At 48.4% G+C, this 26247-nt stretch overlaps 1 protein-coding gene across 3 annotated transcripts in view; it reads left to right on the top strand.

The window, feature by feature from the left end:
- Positions 1 to 20416: 20416 nt before the first annotated feature.
- LOC138282298 (zinc finger protein 12-like) overlaps positions 20417 to 26247 on the top strand; it is a 489476-nt gene continuing 483645 nt past the window's right edge. The window contains exon 1 of one of the 3 annotated variants that reach the window (XM_069219682.1): positions 20417 to 20607. In XM_069219682.1, the coding sequence (XP_069075783.1) occupies positions 20445 to 20607 (163 nt within the window). In that variant the 5' untranslated portion in view covers positions 20417 to 20444. The remainder of the gene's footprint in view (positions 20608 to 26247) is intronic. The other 2 variants (XM_069219684.1, XM_069219683.1) reach the window with 2 other exon arrangements.

Genomic DNA, 26247 nt, shown 5'->3' with positions numbered 1-26247 from the left:
TCACCTATATGTCTAACCTTTACCTGGTAAAGGTTAGGTGCAAAGTTACTTAGTGTGAGGGAACCCTGGCACTAGCCAAGGTGCCCCCACATTGTTCAGGGCAAATTCCCCGGACTTTGTGAGTGCGGGGACACCATTACACGCGTGCACTACACATAGGTCACTACCTATGTGTAGCTTCACAATGGTAACTCCGAATATGGCCATGTAACATGTCTATGATCATGGAATTGCCCCCTCTATGCCATCCTGGCATAGTTGGCACAATCCCATGATCCCAGTGGTCTGTAGCACAGACCCTGGTACTGCCAAACTGCCTTTTCAGGGGTTTCACTGCAGCTGCTGCTGCTGCCAACCCCTCAGACAGGTTTCTGCCCTCCTGGGGTCCAGCCAGGCCTGGCCCAGGATGGCAGAACAAAGGACTTCCTCGGAGAGAGGGTGTTACACCCTCTCCCTTTGGAAAAAGGTGTTAAGGCAGGGGAGGAGTAGCCTCCCCCAGCCTCTGGAAATGCTTTCATGGGCACAGATGGTGCCCATTTCTGCATAAGCCAGTCTACACCGGTTCAGGGACCCCTCAGCCCTGCTCTGGCGCGAAACTGGACAAAGGAAAGGGGAGTGACCACTCCCCTGACCTGCACCTCCCCTGGGAGGTGCCCAGAGCTCCTCCAGTATGCTCCAGACCTCTGCCATCTTGGAAACAGAGGTGCTGCTGGCACACTGGACTGCTCTGAGTGGCCAGGGCCAGCAGGTGACGTCAGAGACTCCTTCTGATAGGCTCCTTCAGGTGTTGCTAGCCTATCCTCTCTCCTAAGTAGCCAAACCCTCTTTTCTGGCTATTTAGGGTCTCTGCTTAGGGGAATTCCTTAGATAACGAATGCAAGAGCTCATCAGAGTTCCTCTGCATCTCTCTCTTCACCTTCTGCCAAGGAATCGACTGCTGACCACGCTGGAAGCCTGCAAAACTGCAACAAAGTAGCAAAGACGACTACTGCAACTCTGTAACGCTGATCCTGCCGCCTTCTCGACTGTTTTCCTGGTGGTGCATGCTGTTGGGGTAGTCTGCCTCCTCTCTGCACTAGAAGCTCCGAAGAAATCTCCCGTGGGTCGACGGATTCTTCCCCCTGCAACCGCAGGCACCAAAGAACTGCATCACCGGTCCCCTGGGTCTCCTCTCAGCACGACGAGCGAGGTCCCTTGAATCCAGCAACTCTGTCCAAGTGACTCGCATAGTCCAGTGACTATTCAGTCCAAGTTTGGTGGAGGTAAGTCCTCGCCTCCCCACGCCAGACTGCATTGCTGGGAACCGCGACTTTTGAAGCTACTCCGGCCTCTGTGCACTTCCGGCGGAAATCCTTTGTGCACGGCCAAGCCTGGGTCCACGGCACTCTAACCTGCATTGCACGACTTTCTAAGTTGGTCTCCGGCGGCGTGGAACTCCTTTGTGCAACTTCGGGTGAGCACCGTTTCACTCTTCTTTGTAGTGCCTGTTCCGGCACTTCTGCGGGTGCTGCCTGCTTCTGAGAGGGCTCCTTGTCTTGCTCGACGCCCCCTCTGTCCCCAGACGCAATTGGCGACATCCTGGTCCCTCCTGGGCCACAGCAGCATCCAAAAACCCTAACCGCACGATTTGCAGCTAGCAAGGCTTGTTGGCGGTGTTTCGGCAGGAAAACACTTCTGCAAGTGTCTCCACGGCGTGGGGGATCCATCCTCCAAAGGGGAAGTCTCTAGCCCTTGTCGTTCCTGCAGAATCCTCAGCTTCTTCTGTCCAGTAGCAGCTTCTTTGCACCCACAGCTGGCATTTCCTGGGCATCTGCCCATCTCCGACTTGCTTGTGACTTTTGGACTTGGTCCCCTTGTTCCACAGGTACCCTCGACTGGAAATCCATTGTTGTTGCATTGCTGGTTTGTGTCTTTCCTGCAGAATTCCCCTATCACGACTTCTATGTCCTTTGGGGAACTTTAGTGCACTTTGCACTCACTTTTCAGGGTCTTGGGGTGGGCTATTTTTCTAACCCTTACTATTTTCTAATAGTCCCAGCGACCCTCTACAAGGTCACATAGGTTTGGGGTCCATTCGTGGTTCGCATTCCACTTTTGGAGCATATGGTTTGTGTTGCCCCTATCCCTATGTGTCCCCATTGCATCCTATTGTAACTATACATTGTTTGCACTGTTTTCTAAGACTATACTGCATATTTTTGGTATTGTGTACATATATCTTGTGTATATTTGCTATCCTCACACTGAGGGTACACTCTGAGATACTTTGGCATATTGTCATAAAAATAAAGTACCTTTATTTTTAGTATATCTGTGTATTGTGTTTTCTTATGATATTGTGCAAGTGACACTAGTGATACTGTAGGAGCTTCACTCGTCTCCTAGTTCAGCCTAAGCTGCTCTGCTAAGCTACCATTATCTGTCAGCCTAAGCTGCTAGACACCCTATACACTAATAAGGGATACCTGGGCCTGGTGCAAGGTGTAAGTACCCCTTGGTACTCACTACAAGCCAGTCCAACATCCTACACTGGTGTAGTCTTGTGTGTAACTGTGGGTACATACCTGGAGGAATAGTGACTGGTTCTTCGCTGTTGTCCTTCTTAGGCACCGTCAGCTGGGACATATGAGAAGATGGCGGAATCTTCCAGTGTACTGACCGCTGGTGGACCTGTTGACAATGGAAGAGAGACATGTCATCGTCACCTACAGGTTTGACCTTGCCACAATCCAGGAACTATGTACCCAGTTGGAGCCAGACCTGATGTCACCAATCCGCCATCCGACTGGAATCCCCCCTGACGTGCAGGTGCTGTCAGTGCTCCATTTCCTTGCAAGTGGGTCTTTTCAGACAACTGTGGCCATGGCATCAGGAATGTCACAGCTTATGTTTTCCAACGTCTTGTCCAGAGTGTTGTTTGCCCTGCTGAAACACGTAAGGAGATACATAATTTTCCCTGAGGTGGAGGATTTGCCTACAGTCAAAGGTGACTTCTATGCCCTTGGACATATCCCCAACGTCATAGGTGCCATTGATGGGACCCATGTAGCTCTGGTCCCCCCCGTAGGAGTGAACAGGTGTACAGAAACAGGAAGAGTTATCATTCGATGAATGTCCAGATGGTCTGTTTGGCAGACCAGTACATCTCGCAGGTAAATGCAATGTTCCCTGGCTCTGTGCATGATGCCTACATCCTGCGCAATAGCAGCATCCCTGATATGATGGGTCAACTCCAGAGGCACAGTGTATGGCTATTGGGGGACTCTGGTTACCCCAACCTTTCCTGGCTATTGACCCCAGTGAGGAATCCCAGGACCAGGGCAGAGGAACGGTACAATGATGCCCATGGGCGGACTAGGAGGGTTATTGAACGCACCTTCGGCCTTCTTAAGGACAGGTTCAGGTGCCTCCATATGACAGGTGGATCCCTAACCTACTCACCGAAGAAGGTGTGCGACATCATCATTGCCTGCTCCATGCTCCATAATTTGGCATTGCGACGCCAGGTGCCTTTTCTGCAGGAGGATGATCCAGATGACAGTGTTGTAGCAGCTGTGGACCCTGTGGAGCCTTGGGACAGTGATGAGGATGAAGCTGAGGAAGAAGAAAACGACAACAGGGAGTCAGTCATACAGCAATATTTCCAGTGAAACACAGGTGAGTACATTTTCAGGTTTAACATTACATTAACTTTCACACGTCTACCTCTATCCTGTACCTACATTTCACTCACTATTTGGTAACTGAGTTGTCCTCTTCCATTTCAGTTTCACAAGTGTGGTAACCTACGTGTCAACTGCTTGCATCCTTGAAGGGCTTGTGATGTGTGACATTGGTATGTTAGCCTTCCAATGGGTAACCCATTATGACACTGTAATTGATAATACAAAGTTCCAAATCATAGACTGACTCCAGTTTTTTTAGTGTTTCAAGGGTGTTTATTTAAGTGCTAAGAAATGATGGGGGGTTGTAAAATGGGGATGGGTGATGGTGGAGGAATGTCCATGGCAGAGTCCAGTCTACGAGTCTCACAGGTACACTGCACATCTGGCTATTGGAAGTGGAGCTGGGGCAGTTCCGATTTGGACAGGGTAACAAAGTGGGACAGTGGGGGGACAATCAGGGTGGTCTTATTTCCTGGCGGGGGTCTTGCCATCTTGCTCTGTCCCGTTCCTGGATCTCAAGGACCGCTTGCGTGGTGGTTGTCCGTCTGCAGGGGGTGGAGTGCTGGTGTGGTGGTCCTGTGGCGGGGCGTCCTGTCCACTAGCACCGGCGGAGGTGGTGGGCAGTTCATCGTCGTGGCTAGTGTCAGGGGCCCCCTGGAGTGCCACGGTGTCCCTCAAGGTCTTTTGAATGTCCGTCAGCACCCCTACGATGGTGCCCAGGGCGGAGCCGATGGTCCTGAGCTCCTCCCTGAACCCCAAATACTGCTCCTCCTGCAGACGCAGGGTCTCCTACAACTTGTCCAGGACCGTTGCCATCGTCTCCTGGGAGTGGTGGTATGCTCCCATGATGGAGGAGAGGGCCTCGTGGAGAGTAGGTTCCCTTGGCCTGTCCTCCCTCTGTCGCACAGCAGCCCTCCCAGTTCCCCTATGTTCCTGGGCCTCCGTCCCCTGGACCGTGTGCCCACTACCACTGCCCTCAGGTCCCTGTTGTTGTTGGGGTGGTGGGTTAGCCTGGGTGCCCTGTAGTGGTGGACACACCGCTGATTGACCTGTCCTGGGTAGGGAGGTTTGGGCCCGCTGGGTGGGTGCTGTGCTGGTGTTACCAGAGGGTGGAAGTTCGGTGTTGGGCTGTGGCTGGGCAAGGGGAACTGTAGGAAAGTACCATCTTGCCTGGCATGTTACCCCCATTTTTCACTGTATATATGTTGTTTTAGTTTTATGTGTCCCTGGGCCCCTGTCACCCAGGGCCCCAGTGCTCATAAGTGTGCCTGAATGTGTTACCTGTGTAGTGACTAACTGTCTCACTGAGGCTCTGCTAATCAGAACCTCAGTGGTTATGCTCTCTCATTTCTTTCAAATTGTCACTAACAGGCTAGTGACCAATTTTACCAATTTACATTGGCTTACTGGAACACCCTTATAATTCCCTAGTATATGGTACTGAGGTACCCAGGGTATTGGGGTTCCAGGAGATCCCTATGGGCTGCAGCATTTCTTTTGCCACCCATAGGGAGCTCTGACAATTCTTACACAGGCCTGCCACTGCAGCCTGAGTGAAATAACGTCCACGTTATTTCACAGCCATTTTACACTGCACTTAAGTAACTTATAAGTCACCTATATGTCTAACCTTTACCTGGTAAAGGTTGGGTGCAAAGTTACTTAGTGTGTGGGCACCCTGGCACTAGCCAAGGTGCCCCCACATTGTTCAGGGCCAATTTCCCGGACTTTGTGAGTGCGGGGACACCATTACACGCGTGCACTACATATAGGTCACTACCTATATGTAGCTTCACAATGGTAACTCCGAATATGGCCATGTAATATGTCTACGATCATGGAATTGTCCCCTCTATGCCATCCTGGCATAGTTGGCACAATCCCATGATCCCAGTGGCCTGTAGCACAGACCCTGGTACTGCCAAACTGCCTTTCCCGGGGTTTCACTGCAGCTGCTGCTGCTGCCAACCCCTCAGACAGGCATCTGCCCTCCTGGGGTCCAGCCAGACCTGGCCCAGGAAGGCAGAACAAAGGACTTCCTCTGAGAGAGGGTGTTACACCCTCTCCCTTTGGAAAATGGTGTGAAGGCAGGGGAGGAGTAGCCTCCCCCAGCCTCTGGAAATGCTTTCATGGGCACATTTGGTGCCCATTTCTGCATAAGCCAGTCTACACCGGTTCAGGGACCCCTTAGCCCTGCTCTGGCGCGAAACTGGACAAAGGAGAGGGGAGTGACCACTCCCCTGACCTGTACCTCCCCTGGGAGGTGCCCAGAGCTCCTCTAGTGTGCTCCAGACCTCTGCCATCTTGGAAACAGAGGTGCTGCTGGCACACTGGACTGCTCTGAGTGGCCAGTGCCACCAGGTGACGTCAGAGACTCCTTCTGATAGGCTCCTTCAGGTGTTGCTAGCCTATCCTCTCTCCTAGGTAGCCAAACCTTCTTTTCTGGCTATTTAGGGTCTCTGTCTCTGGGGAAACTTTAGATAACGAATGCAAGAGCTCATCCGAGTTCCTCTGCATCTCTCTCTTCACCTTCTGCCAAGGAATCGACTGCTGACCGCGCTGGAAGCCTGCAAAACTGCAACATAGTAGCAAAGACGACTACTGCAACTCTGTAACGCTGATCCTGCCGCCTTCTCGACTGTTTTCCTGGTGGTGCATGCTGTGGGGGTAGTCTGCCTCCTCTCTGCACTAGAAGCTCCGAAGAAATCTCCAGTGGGTCGACGGAATCGTCATCCTGCAACCGCAGGCACCAAAGAACTGCATCACCGGTACCTTGGGTCTCCTCTCAGCACGACGAGCGAGGTCCTTTGAATCCAGCAACTCTGTCCAAGTGACTCCCACAGTCCAGTGACTCTTCAGTCCAAGTTTGGTGGAGGTAAGTCCTTGCCTCACCACGCCAGACTGCATTGTTGGAAACCGCGACTTTTGCAGCTACTCCGGCCTCCGTGCACTTCCGGCGGAAATCCTTTGTGCACAGTCCAGCCTGGGTCCACGGCACTCTAACCTGCATTGCACGACCTCCTAAGTTGTTCTCCGGCGACGAGGGACTCCTTTGTGCGACTTCGGGTGAGCACCGTTTCACGCATCCTCGTAGTGCCTGTTTCTGGCACTTCTCCGGGTGCTACCTGCTGCTGAGAGGGCTCCTTGTCTTGCTTGACGTCCCCTCTCTCTCCTGACGCAATTTGCGACATCCTGGTCCCTCCTGGGCCACAGCAGCATCCAAAAACGCTTACCACACGATTTACAGCTAGCAAGGCTTGTTAGCGGTCGTTCGGCGGGAAAACACTTCTGCACGACTCTCCACGGCGTGAGGGATCCGTCCTCCAAAGAGGAAGTCTCTAGCCCTTGTCGTTCCTGCAGAAACCTAAGCTTCTACAGTCCAGTAGCAGCTTCTTTGCACCCGCAGCTGGCATTTCCTGGGCATCTGCCCATCTCCGACTTGCTTGTGACTTTTAGACTTGGTTCCCTTGTTCCACAGGTACCCTCGACTGGAATTCCATCGTTGTTGCATTGCTGGTTTGTGTCTTTCCTGCAGAATTCCCCTATCACGACTTCTATGTCCTTTGGGGAACTTTAGTGCACTTTCCACTCACTTTTCAGGGTCTTGGGGTGGGCTATTTTTCTAACCCTCACTATTTTCTAATAGTCCCAGCGACCCTCTACAAGGTCACATAGGTTTGGGGTCCATTCGTGGTTCGCATTCCACTTTTGGAGTATATGGTTTGTGTTGCCCCTATCCCTCTGTGTCCCCATTGCATCCTATTGTAACAATACATTGTTTGCACTGTTTTCTAAGACTATTACTGCATATTTTGGTGTTGTGTATATATATCTTGTGTATATTTCCTATCCTCTCACTGAGGGTACACTCTGAGATACTTTGGCATATTGTCATAACAAATAAAGTACCTTTATTTTTAGTATAACTGTGTATTGTGTTTTCTTAGGATATTGTGCATATGACACTAAGTGGTACTGTAGGAGCTTCACTCGTCTCCTAGTTCAGCCTAAGCTGCTCTGCTAAGCTACCATTATCTATCAGCCTATGCTGCTAGACACCCTATACACTAATAAGGGATAACTGGGCCTGGTGCAAGGTGCAAGTACCCCTAGGTACTCACTACAAGCCAGTCCAGCCTCCTACATTGGTTGTGCAGCGGTGGGATAAGTGCTTTGAGACTACTTACCACTCTTGTCATTGTACTTTTCATAAGAGAAAAATATACAAAACAAGTTCAGTGTATATACACATAACCAAAAAGTTTTGCATTTCCTCTTTTCACTCTTTTCTAAGTGCTGAAAAGTACTTCTAACTTTCTAAAAAGTTCTAAAAAGTTTAAAAAGTTTTTTTTGTCTTTCTAAAAGTTCTGATTTTTTTTTTCCTTTTTCTATCACTTTAACTCTTTCTGAAAATGTCTGGCACAGGCCAAAATGTTGATCTGTCCAAACTTGCATATGACCACCTTAGCTGGAAAGGAGCAAGGAGTCTCTGTGTAGAAAGAGGTTTGAGTGTAGGGAAGAATCCTTCCTTGGAATTGTTACTTAACATGCTTAGAGAACAAGATAAGGCTAAAAGTGCCCCATCTGTTGAAAAAGTAGCTAATGGTTCCCAATCTGATCCAGGGACTCCCCCAGGAAAAGATTCAGGAAAGAAACTTCCAAGCCTGCCCATTACTAGACAGTCTAGCATAGTTGGTACTGATATTGAGTCACACCATACAGATAGTGTTGTCTCACATCATAGCAAGAGCATTCATTCTCATCACAGTAGAAATGATGTTTCTGTTAGCCAAGCTGTTAGGGTGCCCTCTGTAAGGGACAGGTCTCCTTCTGTCCATTCTCATAATACTTCTGTTTCAAGACATGTCCCTCCCACCCACCCTGATGACAGATTGTTAGAAAGGGAGCTCAATAGATTGAGAGTGGAACAAACCAGACTGAAGCTCAAGAAGGAACAGCTGGATTTGGATAGACAGACTTTAGAAGTAGAGAAGGAGAGACAGAAACTGGGTTTAGAAACCCATGGTGGCAGCAGCAGTATTCCCCATAGTCATCCTGCAAAAGAGCATGATTCAAGGAATCTGCACAAGATAGTTCCCCCTCATAAGGAGGGGGATGACATTAACAAGTGGTTTGCTGCACTTGAGAGGGCCTGTGCTGTACAGGATGTCCCTCAAAGGCAGTGGGCTGCTATCCTATGGCTATCATTTAGTGGAAAAGTTAGGGATAGGCTGCTTACTGTAAAAGAAAATGAAGCTAATGATTACAAAGTTCTTAAGAATGCACTCCTGGATGGTTATGGCTTAACCACTGAACAATACAGGATAAAGTTCAGAGAGACCAAAAAGGAGTCTTCACAAGACTGGGTTGATTTCATTGACCATTCAGTGAAGGCCTTGGAGGGGTGGTTACATGGCAGTAAAGTTACTGATTATGACAGCCTGTATAACTTGATCCTGAGAGAGCATATTCTTAATAATTGTGTGTCTGATTTGTTGCACCAGTACTTGGTGGACTCTGATCTGACCTCTCCCCAAGAATTGGGAAAGAAGGCAGACAAATGGGTCAGAACAAGGGTGAACAGAAAAGTTCATACAGGGGGTGACAAAGATGGCAACAAGAAGAAGGATGGTAAGTCTTCTGACAAGGGTGGGGACAAATCTAAAAATGAGTCTTCATCAGGCCCACAAAAACACTCTGGTGGGGGTGGTGGCCCCAAATCCTCTTCTAATCAAAACATGGAAAAGAAACCATGGTGCTATTTATGTAAAATAAAAGGCCATTGGACAACAGATCCCAGTTGTCCAAAGAAAAGCACCAAGCCTCCTACCACCACAACCCCTACTGCTACACCTAGTGTCCCTACTAATAGCAGTGGTGGTGGGAGCAAACCTACTAATAGCCAATCCAAGGGAGTAGCTGGGCTCACTATTGGTAACTTAGTTGGGGTTGGTCTTGTTAGGGAGACCACAGAGGCTATACTAGTCTCTGAGGGGGCTATTGATTTAGCCACCTTAGTTGCTTGTCCCCTTAATATGGATAAGTACAAGCAGCTACCCCTAATAAATGGTGTTGAGGTTCAGGCCTACAGGGACACTGGAGCCAGTGTGACTATGGTCATAGAGAAACTGGTCCACCCTGAACAACACCTACTTGGTCACCAGTACCAAGTAACCAATGCTCACAACAACACACTTAGCCACCCCATGGCTGTTGTAAATCTCAACTGGGGGGGGGTTACTGGTCCAAAGAAAGTTGTGGTAGCCACAGATTTACCTGTAGACTGTCTATTAGGAAATGATTTGGAGACATCAGCTTGGTCAGATGTGGAGTTGGAGGCCCATGCAGCAATGCTGGGCATCCCAGGGCATATTTTTGCTTTAACCAGGGCTCAGGCCAAAAAGCAAAAAGGACAGGGAAGCTTGGATCCTGGAACAATGGACCAAGTGCTCCCTAAAGATAGGGCTAGTAGAAGCAAACAACTTCCTACTATCCCTCCCTCTACAGTGGATTCTACTTCTGAGGAAGAAGAATTTCCACCCTGTGCAGAACCTACACCAGAAGAGCTGGAAGCAGACACTGCTGAGCTTTCGGGTGAAGGGGGGCCTGCCAGGGAGGAGCTGAGTGTGGCACAGCAAACCTGTCCCACACTAGAGGGTCTAAGACAGCAAGCTGTCAAACAGGCTAATGGGGATGTCAGTGACTCTCACAGAGTTTACTGGGAGGACAACCTTTTGTACACTGAAGCAAGGGATCCTAAACCTGGAACTGCCAGGAGGTTAGTGATTCCTCAGGAGTACAGAAAGTTCCTCCTAACTCTAGCCCACGACATTCCCCTAGCTGGACATCTGGGGCAAATGAAAACTTGGGACAGACTTGTTCCCCTGTTTCATTGGCCTAGGATGTCTGAGGACACAAAAGAATTTTGTAAGTCCTGTAAAACCTGTCAAGCCAGTGGCAAGACAGGTGGCACACCAAAGGCACCCCTTATCCCACTGCCTGTGGTTGGGGTTCCCTTTGAAAGGGTAGGGGTTGACATAGTTGGCCCCCTTGACCCTCCTACTGCTTCAGGCAATAGGTTTATCTTGGTGGTAGTGGACCATGCCACAAGATATCCTGAAGCTATTCCTTTAAGGACCACTACAGCACCTGCAGTGGCAAAGGCCCTCCTGGGAATATTTTCCAGGGTGGGCTTCCCAAAGGAAGTAGTATCAGACAGAGGTAGCAATTTCATGTCTGCATACTTAAAGGCCATGTGGAAGGAGTATGGTGTGACTTACAAGTTCACTACACCCTATCATCCACAAACAAATGGGCTGGTGGAGAGATTTAACAAAACTCTCAAAGGCATGATTATGGGTCTCCCTGAAAAACTCCGCAGGAGATGGGATATCCTGTTACCATGCCTCCTTTTTGCCTACAGGGAGGTACCCCAGAAAGGAGTGGGCTTCAGCCCCTTTGAACTCCTCTTTGGTCACCCTGTTAGGGGTCCACTAACACTTGTCAAGGAAGGTTGGGAACAACCTTTAAAAGCTCCAAAACAAGATATTGTGGATTATGTACTTGGCCTCAGATCAAGGATGGCTGAGTATATGAAAAAGGCCAGTAAAAACCTTCAGGCCAGCCAAGAGCTCCAGAAGCAATGGCATGATCAGAAGGCTGTTTTGGTTCAGTACAAACCAGGGCAGAAAGTGTGGGTCTTGGAGCCTGTGGCCCCAAGAGCACTCCAAGATAAATGGAGTGGACCCCACACAATTGTGGAGAAAAAGGGTGAAGTCACCTATTTAGTTGACTTAGGCACTGCCAGGAGTCCCCTTAGGGTGCTCCATGTCAATCGCCTGAAACCCTACTATGACAGGGCTGATCTCACCCTGCTCATGGCAACTGATGAGGAACAGGAAGAAGACAGTGATCCTCTACCTGATCTCTTCTCTTCCACAGAACAAGATGCTCTTGTGGAAGGTGTAGTTTTGGCTGATTGTCTTACTGCTGAGCAGAAAGACCATTGCATAAATCTCCTGGGTCAGTTTTCTGAACTCTTCTCTACTGTGCCAGGTACCACTTCTTGGTGTGAGCACACTATAAATACTGGAGACAGTTTACCTGTCAAAAGCAAGATCTATAGGCAGCCTGACCATGTCAGGGACTGCATAAAGCAAGAGGTGCAGAAAATGCTAGAACTAGGAGTGGTTGAGCACTCTGAAAGTCCATGGGCTTCTCCTGTGGTACTTGTACCAAAACCCCATTCCAAAGATGGAAAAAAGGAAATGCGGTTTTGTGTAGACTACAGAGGTCTCAACCAGGTAACCAAAACTGATGCTCACCCTATACCCAGGGCAGATGAGCTCATAGATACACTGGCATCTGCCAAGTATCTAAGCACTTTTGATTTGACTGCAGGGTATTGGCAGATCAAATTATCAGAAGATGCTAAACCTAAAACTGCATTTTCAACCATTGGAGGACATTACCAGTTCACTGTAATGCCTTTTGGATTGAAAAATGCACCTGCCACTTTTCAGAGGTTGGTGAACACAGTCCTGCAAGGGCTGGAAGCTTTCAGTGCAGCATATTTGGACGATATAGCTGTTTTTAGCTCCAGCTGGGATGATCACCTGGTCCACCTATGGAAAGTTTTAGAGGCCCTGCAAAAGGCAGGCCTCACTATCAAGGCTTCAAAATGCCAGATAGGGAAGGGTAAGGTGGTTTATCTGGGACACCTTGTTGGTGGGGAACAGATTGCACCACTTCAGGGGAAAATCCAAACAATTATTGATTGGGTTCCCCCTACCACTCAGACTCAGGTGAGAGCCTTCCTAGGCCTCACTGGGTATTACAGGAGGTTCATTAAGAACTATGGCTCCATTGCAGCCCCTCTTAATGACCTCACATCCAAGAAAATGCCTAAAAAGGTATTATGGACAGCAAACTGTCAGAAAGCTTTTTGAGGAGCTAAAGCAGGCCATGTGCTCTGCACCTGTCCTGAAAAGCCCTTGTTACTCTAAAAAATTCTATGTCCAAACTGATGCATCTGAATTAGGAGTAGGGGCAGTCCTATCACAACTTAATTCTGAGGGCCAGGATCAACCTGTTGCTTTTATTAGTAGGAGGTTGACCCCTAGAGAAAAGCGTTGGTCTGCCATAGAGAGGGAGGCCTTTGCTGTGGTCTGGGCTCTGAAGAAGTTGAGGCCATACCTGTTTGGCACTCACTTCATTGTTCAGACAGACCACAAACATCTACTTTAGCTAAAACAAATGAAAGGTGAAAATCCTAAATTATTGAGGTGGTCCATATCCCTACAGGGAATGGACTATACAGTGGAACATAGACCTGGGAGTAGCCACTCCAATGCAGATGGACTCTCCAGATATTTCCACTTAGACAATGAAGACTCATCAGGTCATGGCTAGTCTTATTGTCCTTCGTTTGGGGGGGGGGGGGGTTGTGTAGGAAAGTACCATCTTGCCTGGCATGTTACCCCTATTTTTCACTGTATATATGTTGTTTTAGTTGTATGTGTCACTGGGACCCTGTCACCCAGGGCCCCAGTGCTCATAAGTGTGCCTGAATGTGTTACCTGTGTAGTGACTAACTGTCTCACTGAGGCTCTGCTAATCAGAACCTCAGTGGTTATGCTCTCTCATTTCTTTCAAATTGTCACTAACAGGCTAGTGACCAATTTTACCAATTTACATTGGCTTACTGGAACACCCTTATAATTCCCTAGTATATGGTACTGAGGTACCCAGGGTATTGGGGTTCCAGGAGATCCCTATGGGCTGCAGCATTTCTTTTGCCACCCATAGGGAGCTCTGACAATTCTTACACAGGCCTGCCACTGCAGCCTGAGTGAAATAACGTCCACGTTATTTCACAGCCATTTTACACTGCACTTAAGCAACTTATAAGTCACCTATATGTCTAACCTTTACCTGGTAAAGGTTGGGTGCTAAGTTACTTAGTGTGTGGGCACCCTTGCACTAGCCAATGTGCCCCCACATTGTTCAGGGCCAATTCCCCGGACTTTGTGAGTGCGGGGACACCATTACACGCGTGCACTACATATAGGTCACTACCTATATGTAGCTTCACAATGGTAACTCCGAATATGGCCATGTAACGTGTCTATGATCATGGAATTGCCCCCTCTATGCCATCCTGGCATAGTTGGCTCAATCCCATGATCCCAGTGGCCTGTAGCACAGACCCTGGTACTGCCAAACTGCCTTTCCCGGGGTTTCACTGCAGCTGCTGCTGCTGCCAACCCCTCTGACAGGCATCTGCCCTCCTGGGGTCCAGCCAGGCCTGGCCCAGGATGGCAGAACAAAGGACTTCCTCTGAGAGAGGGTGTTACACCCTCTCCCTTTGGAAAATGGTGTGAAGGCAGGGGAGGAGTAGCCTCCCCCAGCCTCTGGAAATGCTTTCATGGGCACATTTGGTGCCCATTTCTGCATAAGCCAGTCTACACTGGTTCAGGGACCCCTTAGCCCTGCTCTGGCGCGAAACTGGACAAAGGAAAGGGGAGTGACCACTCCCCTGACCTGTACCTCCCCCGGGAGGTGCCCAGAGCTCCTCCAGTGTGCTCCAGACCTCTGCCATCTTGGAAACAGAGGTGCTGCTGGCACACTGGACTGCTCTGAGTGGCCAGTGCCACCAGGTGACGTCAGAGACTCCTTCTGATAGGCTCCTTCAGGTGTTGCTAGCCTATCCTCTCTCCTAGGTAGCCAAACCCTCTTTTCTGGCTATTTAGGGTCTCTGTCTCTGGGGAAACTTTAGATAACGAATGCAAGAGCTCATCCGAGTTCCTCTGCATCTCTCTCTTCACCTTCTGCCAAGGAATCGACTGCTGACCGCGCTGGAAGCCTGCAAAACTGCAACATAGTAGCAAAGACGACTACTGCAACTCTGTAACGCTGATCCTGCCGCCTTCTCGACTGTTTTCCTGGTGGTGCATGCTGCGGGGGTAGTCTGCCTCCTCTCTGCACTAGAAGCTCCGAAGAAATCTCCCGTGGGTCGACGGAATCGTCCCCCTGCAACCGCAGGCACCAAAGAACTGCATCACCGGAACCTTGGGTCTCCTCTCAGCACGACGAGCGAGGTCCCTTGAATCCAGCAACTCTGTCCAAGTGACTCCCACAGTCCAGTGACTCTTCAGTCCAAGTTTGGTGGAGGTAAGTCCTTGCCTCCCCACGCCAGACTGCATTGTTGGAAACCGCGACTTTTGCAGCTACTCCGGCCTCCGTGCACTTCCGGCGGAAATCCTTTGTGCACAGTCCAGCCTGGGTCCACGGCACTCTAACCTGCATTGCACGACCTCCTAAGTTGCTCTGCCGGCGACGTGGGACTCCTTTGTGCGACTTCGGGTGAGCACCATTTCACGCATCCTCGTAGTGCCTGTTTCTGGCACTTCTCCGGGTGCTACCTGCTGCTCAGAGGGCTCCTTGTCTTGCTCGACGTCCCCTCTCTCTCCTGACGCAATTTGCGACATCCTGGTCCCTCCTGGGCCACAGCAGCATCCAAAAACGCTTACTGCACGATTTGCAGCTAGCAAGGCTTGTTGGCGGTCTTTCGGCGGGAAAACACTTCTGCACGACTCTCCACGGCGTGAGGGATCCGTCCTCCAAAGGGGAAGTCTCTAGCCCTTGTCGTTCCTGCAGAAACCTAAGCTTCTACAGTCCAGTAGCAGCTTCTTTGCACCCGCAGCTGGCATTTCCTGGGCATCTGCCCATCTCCGACTTGCTTGTGACTTTTGGACTTGGTCCCCTTGTTCCACAGGTACCCTCGACTGGAAATCCATCGTTGTTGCATTGCTGGTTTGTGTCTTTCCTGCAGAATTCCCCTATCACGACTTCTATGTCCTTTGGGGAACTTTAGTGCACTTTGCACTCACTTTTCAGGGTCTTGGAGTGGGCTATTTTTCTAACCCTCACTATTTTCTAATAGTCCCAGCGACCCTCTACAAGGTCACATAGGTTTGGGGTCCATTTGTGGTTCGCATTCCACTTTTGGAGTATATGGCTTGTGTTGCCCCTATCCCTGTGTCCCCATTGCATCCTATTGTAACTATACATTGTTTGCACTGTTTTCTAAGACTATTACTGCATATTTTGGTATTGTGTATATATATCTTGTGTATATTTCCTATCCTCTCACTGAGGGTACACTCTGAGATACTTTGGCATATTGTCATAAAAAATAAAGTACCTTTATTTTTAGTATAACTGTGTATTGTGTTTTCTTATGATATTGTGCATATGACACTAAGTGGTACTGTAGGAGCTTCACTCGTCTCCTAGTTCAGCCTAAGCTGCTCTGCTAAGCTACCATTATCTATCAGCCTATGCTGCTAGACACCCTATACACTAATAAGGGATAACTGGGCCTGGTGCAAGGTGCAAGTACCCCTAGGTACTCACTACAAGCCAGTCCAGCCTCCTACAGGAACCGACTGTCCTGAGGCCCACGATGGTCCAGGCTGGTCATCAAGATCCAGTAGGGCAGAGCTGCTGTCATCACTGTGGGCCTCTTCTGGGGGTGGAGTGGTGTTGTCTGGACCCTCTGGTGTGGTGACGTTCCTTCGGGTTCCTGCAGGGGTATAAGAACATGACTATTGCATGTGTGTGTTTCATGGTGTGCAATGGTTGGGTGTGCGTGAACCCCAGTGCAGGCATTCCTGTGTGGGGGCTTGTGTGCTGATGGTTGGGGGTGTTCTGGGTATGTGCAGTGGGCATGCATTAGTGATGGGTGTCCATGCTTAGTTCTGTCATGCAGGGCTTGGGGTTGGGATGGGTGGTTGGTGTCATGGGTACATTAGTGAGGAGTTTGGGTGATAGGGGAGGGGGTGAGGGTAGGGGTGTGTGATAGCATGCAGGTAGGGTGGGGGATGTGATAGTTAAGATTTGACTTAGTGTCCGTTCCTCCAATGACTCCTCCGAGGCCCTCAGGATGCAAGATGGTCAAGACTTGCTCCTCCCATGTTGTTAGTTGTGGGGGAGGAGGTGGGGGTCCGCCGCCAGTCTGCTGCACCGCGATGTGGTGTCTGGAGACCGTGGAACGCACCTTCCCCCGTATGTCGTTCCACCTCTTCCTGATGTCCTCCCTATTTCTTGGGTGCTGTCCCACGGCGTTGACTCTGCCCACTATTCTGCGCCATAGCTCCATCTTCCTGGCTATGGATGTGTGCTGTACCTGTGAGCCAAATAGCTGTGGCTCTACCTGGAGGATTTCCTCCACCATGACCCTGAGCTCCTCCTCGGAGAAGCGGGGGTGTCTTTGGCATGACATGGGGTGGTGTGGGTGATGTGTGGGGTGGTGTATGTGTTGATGAGTGTGGTGAGTGTAGTGGTATGTAGTGTTTTGTGCTTGGATGTTGTGTGGGTGATGATGTTGTGTGCCTCTGTGTGATGGGGTTGTCAATGGCTGTGCTCTCTCTCTCGCCTTCTCTCAGAATTTCTGGTTGTAGGGGTTTGTGGGTGATGTGGGTGTGTGTTTTATATTGTGTTGGGTGTGTGGGAGTGGTGTTTGTATGTGTATCAGGTGTGTGTATTTGTAATTGTCCAATGTGGCGGTGTTTTGTAGATGTGTGTGAATTTTGAGCGCGGCGGTGTGTACCGCCAATGGAATACCGCGGTTGAAAGACCGCCGCGTGGATTCGTGGGTCATAATGGCATGGGCGTGTTTCTGTTGGCGTGGAGGTGGAGGATTTGTTTCTGCATGTTTATCGCTGACCTTTAGTGTGGCGGTATTGTGTGGGTGTCTGAATTTCGGCGGATTCCGTGATGTGTGTCATAATAGCTGTGGCGGTCTACCGCGGCCGCGGCGGTGTATTGGCGGTCTTCTGCACGGCGGTAAGCGCCTTTTACCGCCAATGTTGTAATGACCCCCTAAGTTCCCACTGCAGACAGAGCCTGACATTTGACTTTGTTCTTTGAATGCACAGCAAATGTGAAGAGATAAGAACAAGATTTACTGGCCTGTTTACAGAAAGGAAGCACTTGGAAGGATACTGTAAATAAGGTTTGGGCAAGGGAAGGGACGAACTGAAGCTGCATAGACTAAAACAAATAAAGGCAGCAAATTGAAAGCAACAAAATGTGAGTTACAAACCATAAGGCCAATGGCAAGCAACGGGCGGAATGCATTCCCAAGGAAGCTCTATGAATGTACTTAAAGTGACAGCCATGGGATACTTTGTGGGGAAAGTCCAGTAGTTTAGTCTAGTCCGTATCTTGCAGAGGTTTGGCCACATCAATCAATCAGGTAGTATGACGAGAAGACCTGCAGTGGTTTCCATGTTGCAGGAAAGGTCTGTACACCCATTCTATCAGTTTGCCACCAGTTCCTATCATGTAGAGCTTCTGGCACACTTCTTGTAGGGTTAGTGCTAGGTGGGAGACATGAAATAGGGCATTTAATGATTATTTAAGGTGGTTGTAAGTAAGGAGTTGACCGGGGTGAAGATGGTAGTCTGCCACAAGGGTTTGGAAATTTAGTAGCTCGCTGTCCAGAAACAAATCCTCCAATTTTAAGACACCTGCAGCATGCCACTGATGGAGTCGCTCTGAGCACAGCTGTCCTATGCGAGTGGGAAGGCTTAGCAAAGATGGTGCAGGAGCACAGAGTTTCTTCGTGTCAGTGAGTTTACAGGTTCTAGCAAGGCAACAGAAAGCTGTGCATGATAACCCCGGGTGGTGATCCGTCGAATGGTCAGTAGGAAACAATGAGCAGTGCATTAAGCCTTCCTTAAAAGTTTTTACAGATAAACCTCATCTCATGCAGGGAGGTAGGCAGAAAGCCAGCGAGCCACCCATTGGACCTGTGCAGCTGAATAATAGCATTTTAAGTCCAGAAGACCTAATCCACCCGCAGTCACGGGTAGCTTTACAGCGGAAAGAACTACTTGATGGCACAGCAGCGACCAAATCAGATGTGTGACATGTCTGAAGAAGGAACAAAGGACGAGCAGGAGAAGGTTTGCAAAATAATACTATCATTGGAGTAGCACACCATCTTCACTAGTGCCACGTGCCCACTACAGAAAGCAGAAGAGAAGACCAAAAAGCAAACTGGGTTTGGAGGGACCTTGATACTCTGCTGAGCTTTCCATCCTGCAAATCAGTGAGAGAATGGTAAATATGAATCACTAGGTATCAAAAGGTAACTGGTTCCCACTTCAATCTGAGATCTAATAGTATATAAAGGGGAAAACAGTGCCATATGTTAAAGAAACACTCATTATATTTTAACATTTTTACTTTTTTTTTGTGAAATTTACATCCCAGATATTTTGAAGATTCCTAATGTACTTGACACTTAGGGATAATCCAGATTACTAGTTTGGCTTTTTCTCAATTTCAAAACCATTTGAAGGCATGGACAAAGAGGGAAATTGCCTTTCACAGCCTTGCAAGGGGTCTGGCCCCTGCTCACCCTACACAAGCACGAACAGCGGGCCATTGCACCAGAAGAGTTTGCCAAGGTGGAAGGGTGTTTCTTATTCAACCACTTGAGAGTGCCTCGTCTGTTTCTCTCCTGTGTGCAGACAGCTCCCCAGGTACCCAATACATTCTGATAGTCTTGGTGGACCCATCTTGTCTGATTTTAGGAATTGCCCCACCTTGTTCTTCTCTTCCTTAAGTATTCAGTTCTTAGCAACAACCCTTTGAAGCACTTGCAGTCCATTTGATCTCGATTTCATCCTCCTCTTTCATTATCTTTGATTGGCAGTCTGGGCTCCCATTTCTGAGATAAATGTAGAGTCCCAGACATACACTTTAGTGCTGTGAGATTACAAACAAGTTGTGGGTACCTCACAGCCTAACATTAGATGTGACACTGTTGCCCACACCATCTGCCCTGCCTCATTAATTTTTTGGTGGGTTGAAAGTCTATGGGCGGTTGGGGTGAGCCAGATATTTTTGTTCAATTTGTTTAAAGTAGCATATGGTTAATTGCCTTAATATTTCCCAAACTGTTTGCCAGGAGTTTTAAAATGTTCAGAAACATAATCAAAATGTTGCTGTTTCTTTCTCTTCAAGAAAGATTGGGAAGATTTGGGTAGGGGTGATGGCCTTGACAAAGTGCTGAAGGGCATTCATTCACTACTGAACAAGGAGGTAATGTGACACCTGAATGTAGCATACCAGGAGGCAAACACAAAAAGACCACAGTGAATAAATAGTGCTATGTTAAAAACGAGTAAATAAATGCACTGACAACATAGTGAGGGATAGCTTCTCTTGGGTGTGTCTATAAAACTGACGTTTGTTCTTGAATTTGTGTCCTGAATTTTTAACCTTTATCCTCAATTTTTGTCCTGAATTTTTTACAGTCCTGTCCAGAATTTGCCTTGATGCCAGGTGGTCACCCTACCTCCGGTGTCGCTCCTTCGCTTAACTCCGATACAACAATCCTGCACAAGAAACTGCTGCAATGTCAGCATTTCTTCCACCGTATGGCTTTATGTCGCCATTAAAAACGTCAGTGTCGCTCCAATTTTCAAGTGCGCTACAAGTGGCTGCTTTATGTTTCTGCTTTGTTCTTCTCGTGATAAATTCACGGAAAGTATCACACTTAAGTCATTGATGTGTCACACACATATACTCTCTACAAGGTTGAGATGTCACACATTCGCCCATAGAGAAAAATATAAACCCGGTTTTTGTCAACTCTGCATTCCACCTCTTCCGTGAACCGGAAATACAACCGTTCTAGTGTGCAATTTGCGCATGCGCTAAGGAGCGGCATTTCGCGTCTGAGCCGGCGTAATTTGTTTTGTTATGGGCGTCGATTCATGTTTTAGGTCTTTCAGTCCGTGGGTTGGAGTGAGGCCTGGATCTGAAGCGTGTTTCGCTGTCGCTGCTCAGTCTTTACCTATACATATTTTATATCTGGGAAGTATCGTTAGAACAAGTGAAAATGTCTCGACAAAACACAGAGAGGGTGAGCAAAGAGTTATAAAAGGGAAGAGTGTTGAAGTTTTGTTGGGGGCTTTCATAGGTGACGTCTATGTCTACCATACGATTTGCATTTTTCGCATGCGGTGTCTCGATTTGTATTAATGTATGACTTTCACGATAATTACGAGTTCCAGCAATGTATAAGCTTGTGACAACTTAGTTTAATGTACATCTGTAGTTCCCTTTGATGCCAAACATGCCGCCTGATGTACAGTCGAGGGAGGGGTGTGGAAGAGCATCTGTCCCACATAGACGCGCTTACTCCAGTTACCAGTGCTTACAGAGCAACTTTGCAAAATCCCTGCGGTACAGTAACAAGGAAGAATAGGACTAATTTAGCTGCCAGGTTTTCAAAACCGAAATTGGGATGGTATTGCTCTGCGCCACCGATCCAATTGACCTGCGAGATGGGGGTATATTGTGCCCCTTGAAAATAATTTTTAAAACAAAGTGAGCAGAACTGGACATGATTTTAAGTCCCCTTTATACTTTGTTCTCTCTCAAGGAATTTGAGGGAAATGATGTAAGTGTTGCCTTATAAAGCACAGAAGCAATTAGGTTGCGCTGTACTCCCCTATGAAAGGCTAAGGGCTCTCACCAATACATTTTTGGTAGACTTGTGTTAAATGGCTCCTTTAAAATGTACAAATCCAGTAATCTTGGTACTAAATATGATAGAAATGCCCCTTTATAAATGTCTCTCCAAATACATTTTTAGGAAATGTATTAGAGGGTGCACTGCATTTGAAACTTCAATACAGTGGGTGAGAACTACATATAGGACACACATGTTTGCACCGGGGTTGAGTAAAACGCATACATTGAGCTAGTAACATTGTCGAAAAGTTATTATGACTTACAGGCCACTTTACATGGTCTTTTGTAAGTCTGTCCAGAGAGTTAGGGTTTTGCATTGGTATAGGGTGCATTCTCGTGCACATAGCCTATTAACATTGGTCAAAATTGGATATGATTTAAGACCAATTTGTAGGGAGCCGTAGACTCCTCTGATACATGGGGCAAATTGAACAGTGACAGCCCAGTATAATTAAACCGAACTCAAATTGATTCAAACGCCTCTTTAAAAGAGGGTTTATAGCTGATGGTTGACCCCATGTTATTTGTAACATCTTCAGTTAATCCTGGATTTCCAGTCAGTAATACTTTGTGTGATTACATTTTTTAGACCATTCTTATAATATAAAAAGAAAACGTGCAAGTTTTGTAGTAGATTGTGCTAGTGTAAAGATGGCACGTAAGGCAAGACTCATTTTATTTCCTTTTATTTAGGTCCCCAACCTGGACATTGAACCTTCAACCTCCTTACCGTCCAACCTCCCTGTCCGTTACTCACTTAGCTGTCCGCTTAAAATCCCGTGGGATTACACAACATAATAAGAGAGAGAACGGCAGAGTGCGGTAGGCAGTGATCAATCAATCAAAATAATGTATAGAGCGTGCTACTCACCCGTAAGGGTCTCAAGGCGCTGTGGGGGGGGGGGGGGAGGCTGATTACTGTTCAAAAAGCCACATCTTGAGGTGTTTTTCTGAAGAGCAGGAGGTTCTGAGTCTTGTGGAGGTTGGTGGGGAGAGAATTCCATGCCTTGGGGGCGAGGTAGGAGAAGGATCTGCCTCCGGTGGTGGCGCGTTGGATGCGGGGGACTATGGCAAGTGCGAGGTCGGCGGAGCGGAGGTGGTGAGTGGGGGTGTGGAAGTTCACTCATTCATTGAAGTAGGTTGGTCCAGTGTTGTGGAGGGATTTGTGTGCGTGGATGAGGATTTTGAAGGTGAGCCTCTTGTCGATCGGAAGCCAGTGAAGGGATCTGAGGTGTGAGGAGATGTGTTCATGGCGTGGGAGGTCCCGGATGAGGCGGGCGGCTGCGTTCTGGATCCTCTGGAGTTTTCGTTTGAGCTTGAGTGTGGTGCCGGCGTACAGGGCGTTCCGTAGTCTAGCCTGCTGCTGATGAGTGAATGGGTGACGGTCTTTCTGGTCTCTATGGGAATCCATTTGAAGGTTTTTCGCAGTATGCAGAGGGTATTGAAACAGGAGGAGGTGATGGCGTTGATTTGCTGGGTCATGGAGAGGGAAGGGTTCAGGTTGATGCTGAGGTTGCGTGCGTAGTTTGAGGGTGTTGGTGGGGAACTTAGGGCGGTGGGCCACCAGGAGTCGTCCCATATGGTTTTGTTGGGGCCGAAGATGATGATCTCGGTTTTGTTGGAGTTGAGCTTGAGGTGGTTTGCTGTCATCCATTTGGCGGTGTCAAGGAGACCAGCGTGGAGGTTGGTTTTGGCGGTGGTAGGGTTTCGGGTGAGGGAGATGATGAGCTGGGTGTCATCTGCGTAGGATATGATGGTGATTCCGTGTGGTCGGAGGATGTTGGCAAGCGGGGCCATGTAAATGTTGAAAAGGGTGGGGCTGAGGGAGGACCCTTGGGAGACTCCGCAGATGATTTTGGTGGCTGTGGAGTGGAAGGGAGGGAGGCAGACTTTCTGGGTTCTTTCAGTGAGGAAGGAGGTCAGCCAGTCAAGGGCCTTGTGTCATATACCTGCGTTGTGGAGGCATGTGCGGAGTGTTTGGTGGCAGACAGTGTTGAAGGCAGCAGAGAGGTCCTGGAGGATGAGTGCAACGGTCTCGCCCTTGTCAACTCTGGTTCTGATGTCATCAGTACGTGCGATGAGGGCGGTCTTGGTGCTGTGGTTCTTGCGGAATCCAGACTGGGAGGTGTTGCGTGCGTTGCTTTCCTCTAGGTAGTGAGATAGGCAGGTGTTCACTAGTTTTTCAGTGACCTTGGCAGGGAAGGGGAGAAGGGAAATTGGGCGGTATTTTGTGAGGTCATCAGGGTCTGCTTTGGGCTTTTTCAGGAGTGTAGTGATTTTTGCATGCTTCCACATACAGGGCGGTCTCAGTGCTGTGGTTCTTGCGGAATCCAGACTGGGAGGTGTTGCGTACGTTGCTTTCCTCTAGGTAGTGAGACAGGCAGGTGTTCACTAGTTTTTCAGCGACCTTGGCGGGGAAGGGGAGAAGGGAAATTGGGCGGTATTTGGTGAGGTCATCAGGGTCTGCTTTGGGCTTTTTCAGGAGTGCAGTGATTTTTGCATGCTTCCAGGGGTCCTGGGAAGGTGGCGTCGTCGAAAGAGCTGTTGATTATGGCGCGAAGCTTGGGAGCGATGGTTGGGCTGGCTTTGTTGAAAAGGCAGTGGGGGCAGGGGTCCGAGGGGGAGCCTGAGTAGATGGAATTCATCATTTTTTCAGTTTCTTCGTCAGTAGGGGCCCAGGTGAGTAGTAGGTTGGGGGGGGGATGAGTCTTTGCTGATCGTGTCGGTGGTGTGGGCGGTGGGTGCGTGTGGTGTGAAGCTGTTGTGTATGTCTAAGATTTTGTGGTGGAAGTGGTTGGAGAGGGAGTCGCAGAGGAGTTGTGTGTGCATGGGGTCGATGTTGCTGGCTTTGGGTTTGGAGAGCTCTTTGATGATGGTAAAGAGTTCCTTGCTGTTGTGTGAGGTACTATCTGTGTTCCTTGTAGTATGCTCTTTTGGTGGTGCGTATGAGTTGGTGATGTTTGTGTATGGTGGTTTTGAGGGTGGAGAAGATGGTGGTTGAGGGTTCCTGTCACCAAGCTTTCTATGTTTTGCGGCATTCACGCTTGGATTTCAGTGGTAAACCAGGGGGCGTTCTTGATGTTGCGGGTGGTGATGTTTCTTCTAAGAGGGGCGAGTGAGTCTGCGCAGGTTGTGATCCATTGTGTGAGGTTATGGGCAGCAATGTTGGGGTCGTTGGTGTTGGGGGGGGTTCTGAGCGAGTTGGGCGTTCAGGTGTTCTGTGGGGATCTTGTCCCACATGCAGTAGGGTGTGGTGTGTTGGTGGTGGTGGTGTGTGGGGGGTTTGAGGAAGGAGAAGTGGACGCAGTGGTGGTCAGTCCAGTGGAGTTCGGTGGTGTGAGTGTAGGTTATGTGGTTGCTCGAGGTGAAGATTGCGTCTAGTGTGTGTCCTGCTGAGTGGGTGGGTGCTGTGACCAGTTGTTTGAGTCAGAGGTTCGTGAGGTTATCTAGAAGGGATGAGGAGTTGTGGTCGTGGGGGTTCTCCAGGTGAAAGTTAAAGTCACCAAGGAGGATGTAGCCTGTGGAGGTGAGGGCGTGAGGGCTGATGGTGTCAGCGATGGCGTCACAGAAGGGGAGGCGAGGACCTGGTGGTCTGTAGATGAGGGTTCCTCTGAGGGTGGTGGTGTTGTTTATGTGAATTAGGAATTGCATGTGTTCTGCGCTGTCTAGGGTGTTGTGTATGTTAGTGGTGACCTTAATGGTGTTTTTGTGTATAATGGCGATGCCACCTCCTGGTTTGTTTAAGCGGTCTCTACGATGGAGTTTGTATCAATCTGGGGTGGCTGTGTCTGGCTCAGATGAGGGGTTCATCCAAGTTTCCGTGAGGAAGACAGTGTCTGGTGAGTGTGATGTGATAAGGTCCCAGAGTTCGATGCCATGCTTGTGTATTGAGTGGGTGTTTAGGAGTATGCAGTTAAGGTAGTTGTGGGGGCTGTTGTTGTTCTGGTGCGTGATGGTCATGGTGTGGGGGTTTTTGGTGTTTCTGTGGGTTGTGGTGGTGTTGTTGTGGAGTGTGTTAGGGTTGTGGGGCTTGTTGGTGTAGGAGTAGGATCTGTTGGGGTGGGTGAGGACTCTATGAGAATCTTCTGCATTGATGTTGTGGCATTTGTTGTGGAGAGCGTTGGGGTTGTGATATGTTTACCAACCACATATACCACACATCTTCGTCCTTATAATAGCAGCAAATAGATTAAATTAACATCATTGCTATTTTTCTAAAGTAATTCCAGCACTTAATAATTAATTTAAAATAAGAAAAAATCCATTCTGTTTTCTTTCCTTGATGCTTCCATTTCTTCTTACTGTATTCTTCTTCTTTAAAATTTTCTTGAAATCTATATAAAATGTGCCAACATCATTTAATTTTTTAGGGACAACCACCCTTCTTCCACTCTTAGTTGATTTTTTTTCCTCCACAGTTATCTTTGTTTATCCTTTCATCCTGAGGAGTGACACTACTCTCGCTGGCCCCACTCTTTTTGCCACTCACCCTTTTGCCGCAACTTTCATGTCTTTCAGTATTTTTATGCTCTCCATCATTCCTGCAATACTCATTCCCTAGGCACGGTCTATCCTTCTCATCACACTCCCACAACCAACTCTCCTTTTTTTCTTCTCCACTTCGTTATATGTGGATTAATTACATTTTGCTTCATTCGTGATATGCAATATTTATCTATTATTAATCTTGACTGAATTTGTACTGACATCTATTACTCTGAATGGACCTTTACATTTTGAAAATTTCTTATTTCTTAACCCCTGTCCTTTAATCATAACACAATCACCTATACTAGGTTTGTCAGGTTTCACTCCTCTCTTATCATCATAATACTTTTTATATGTTTTGTGCTTTCTGTGTTATTTATTACTTCTTCCGAAGACCAACAATTTAAATATTTGTTTTTCAACCATACTACATTACTACATTATCTCTAGTGCGTGGTTGCCCTCCTCTAAGTAGTTCAGAGGGACTATAGCCAGTGTACTTTGGTTTTATGTGGTAAGCCCAAATCGATTTCTTCAC

Source organism: Pleurodeles waltl, unplaced genomic scaffold, assembly GCF_031143425.1.
Source record: "Pleurodeles waltl isolate 20211129_DDA unplaced genomic scaffold, aPleWal1.hap1.20221129 scaffold_94, whole genome shotgun sequence".
NCBI classification, from domain to species: Eukaryota; Metazoa; Chordata; class Amphibia; order Caudata; family Salamandridae; genus Pleurodeles; species Pleurodeles waltl.
This window is presented reverse-complemented; position numbering and strand designations above follow the sequence as displayed.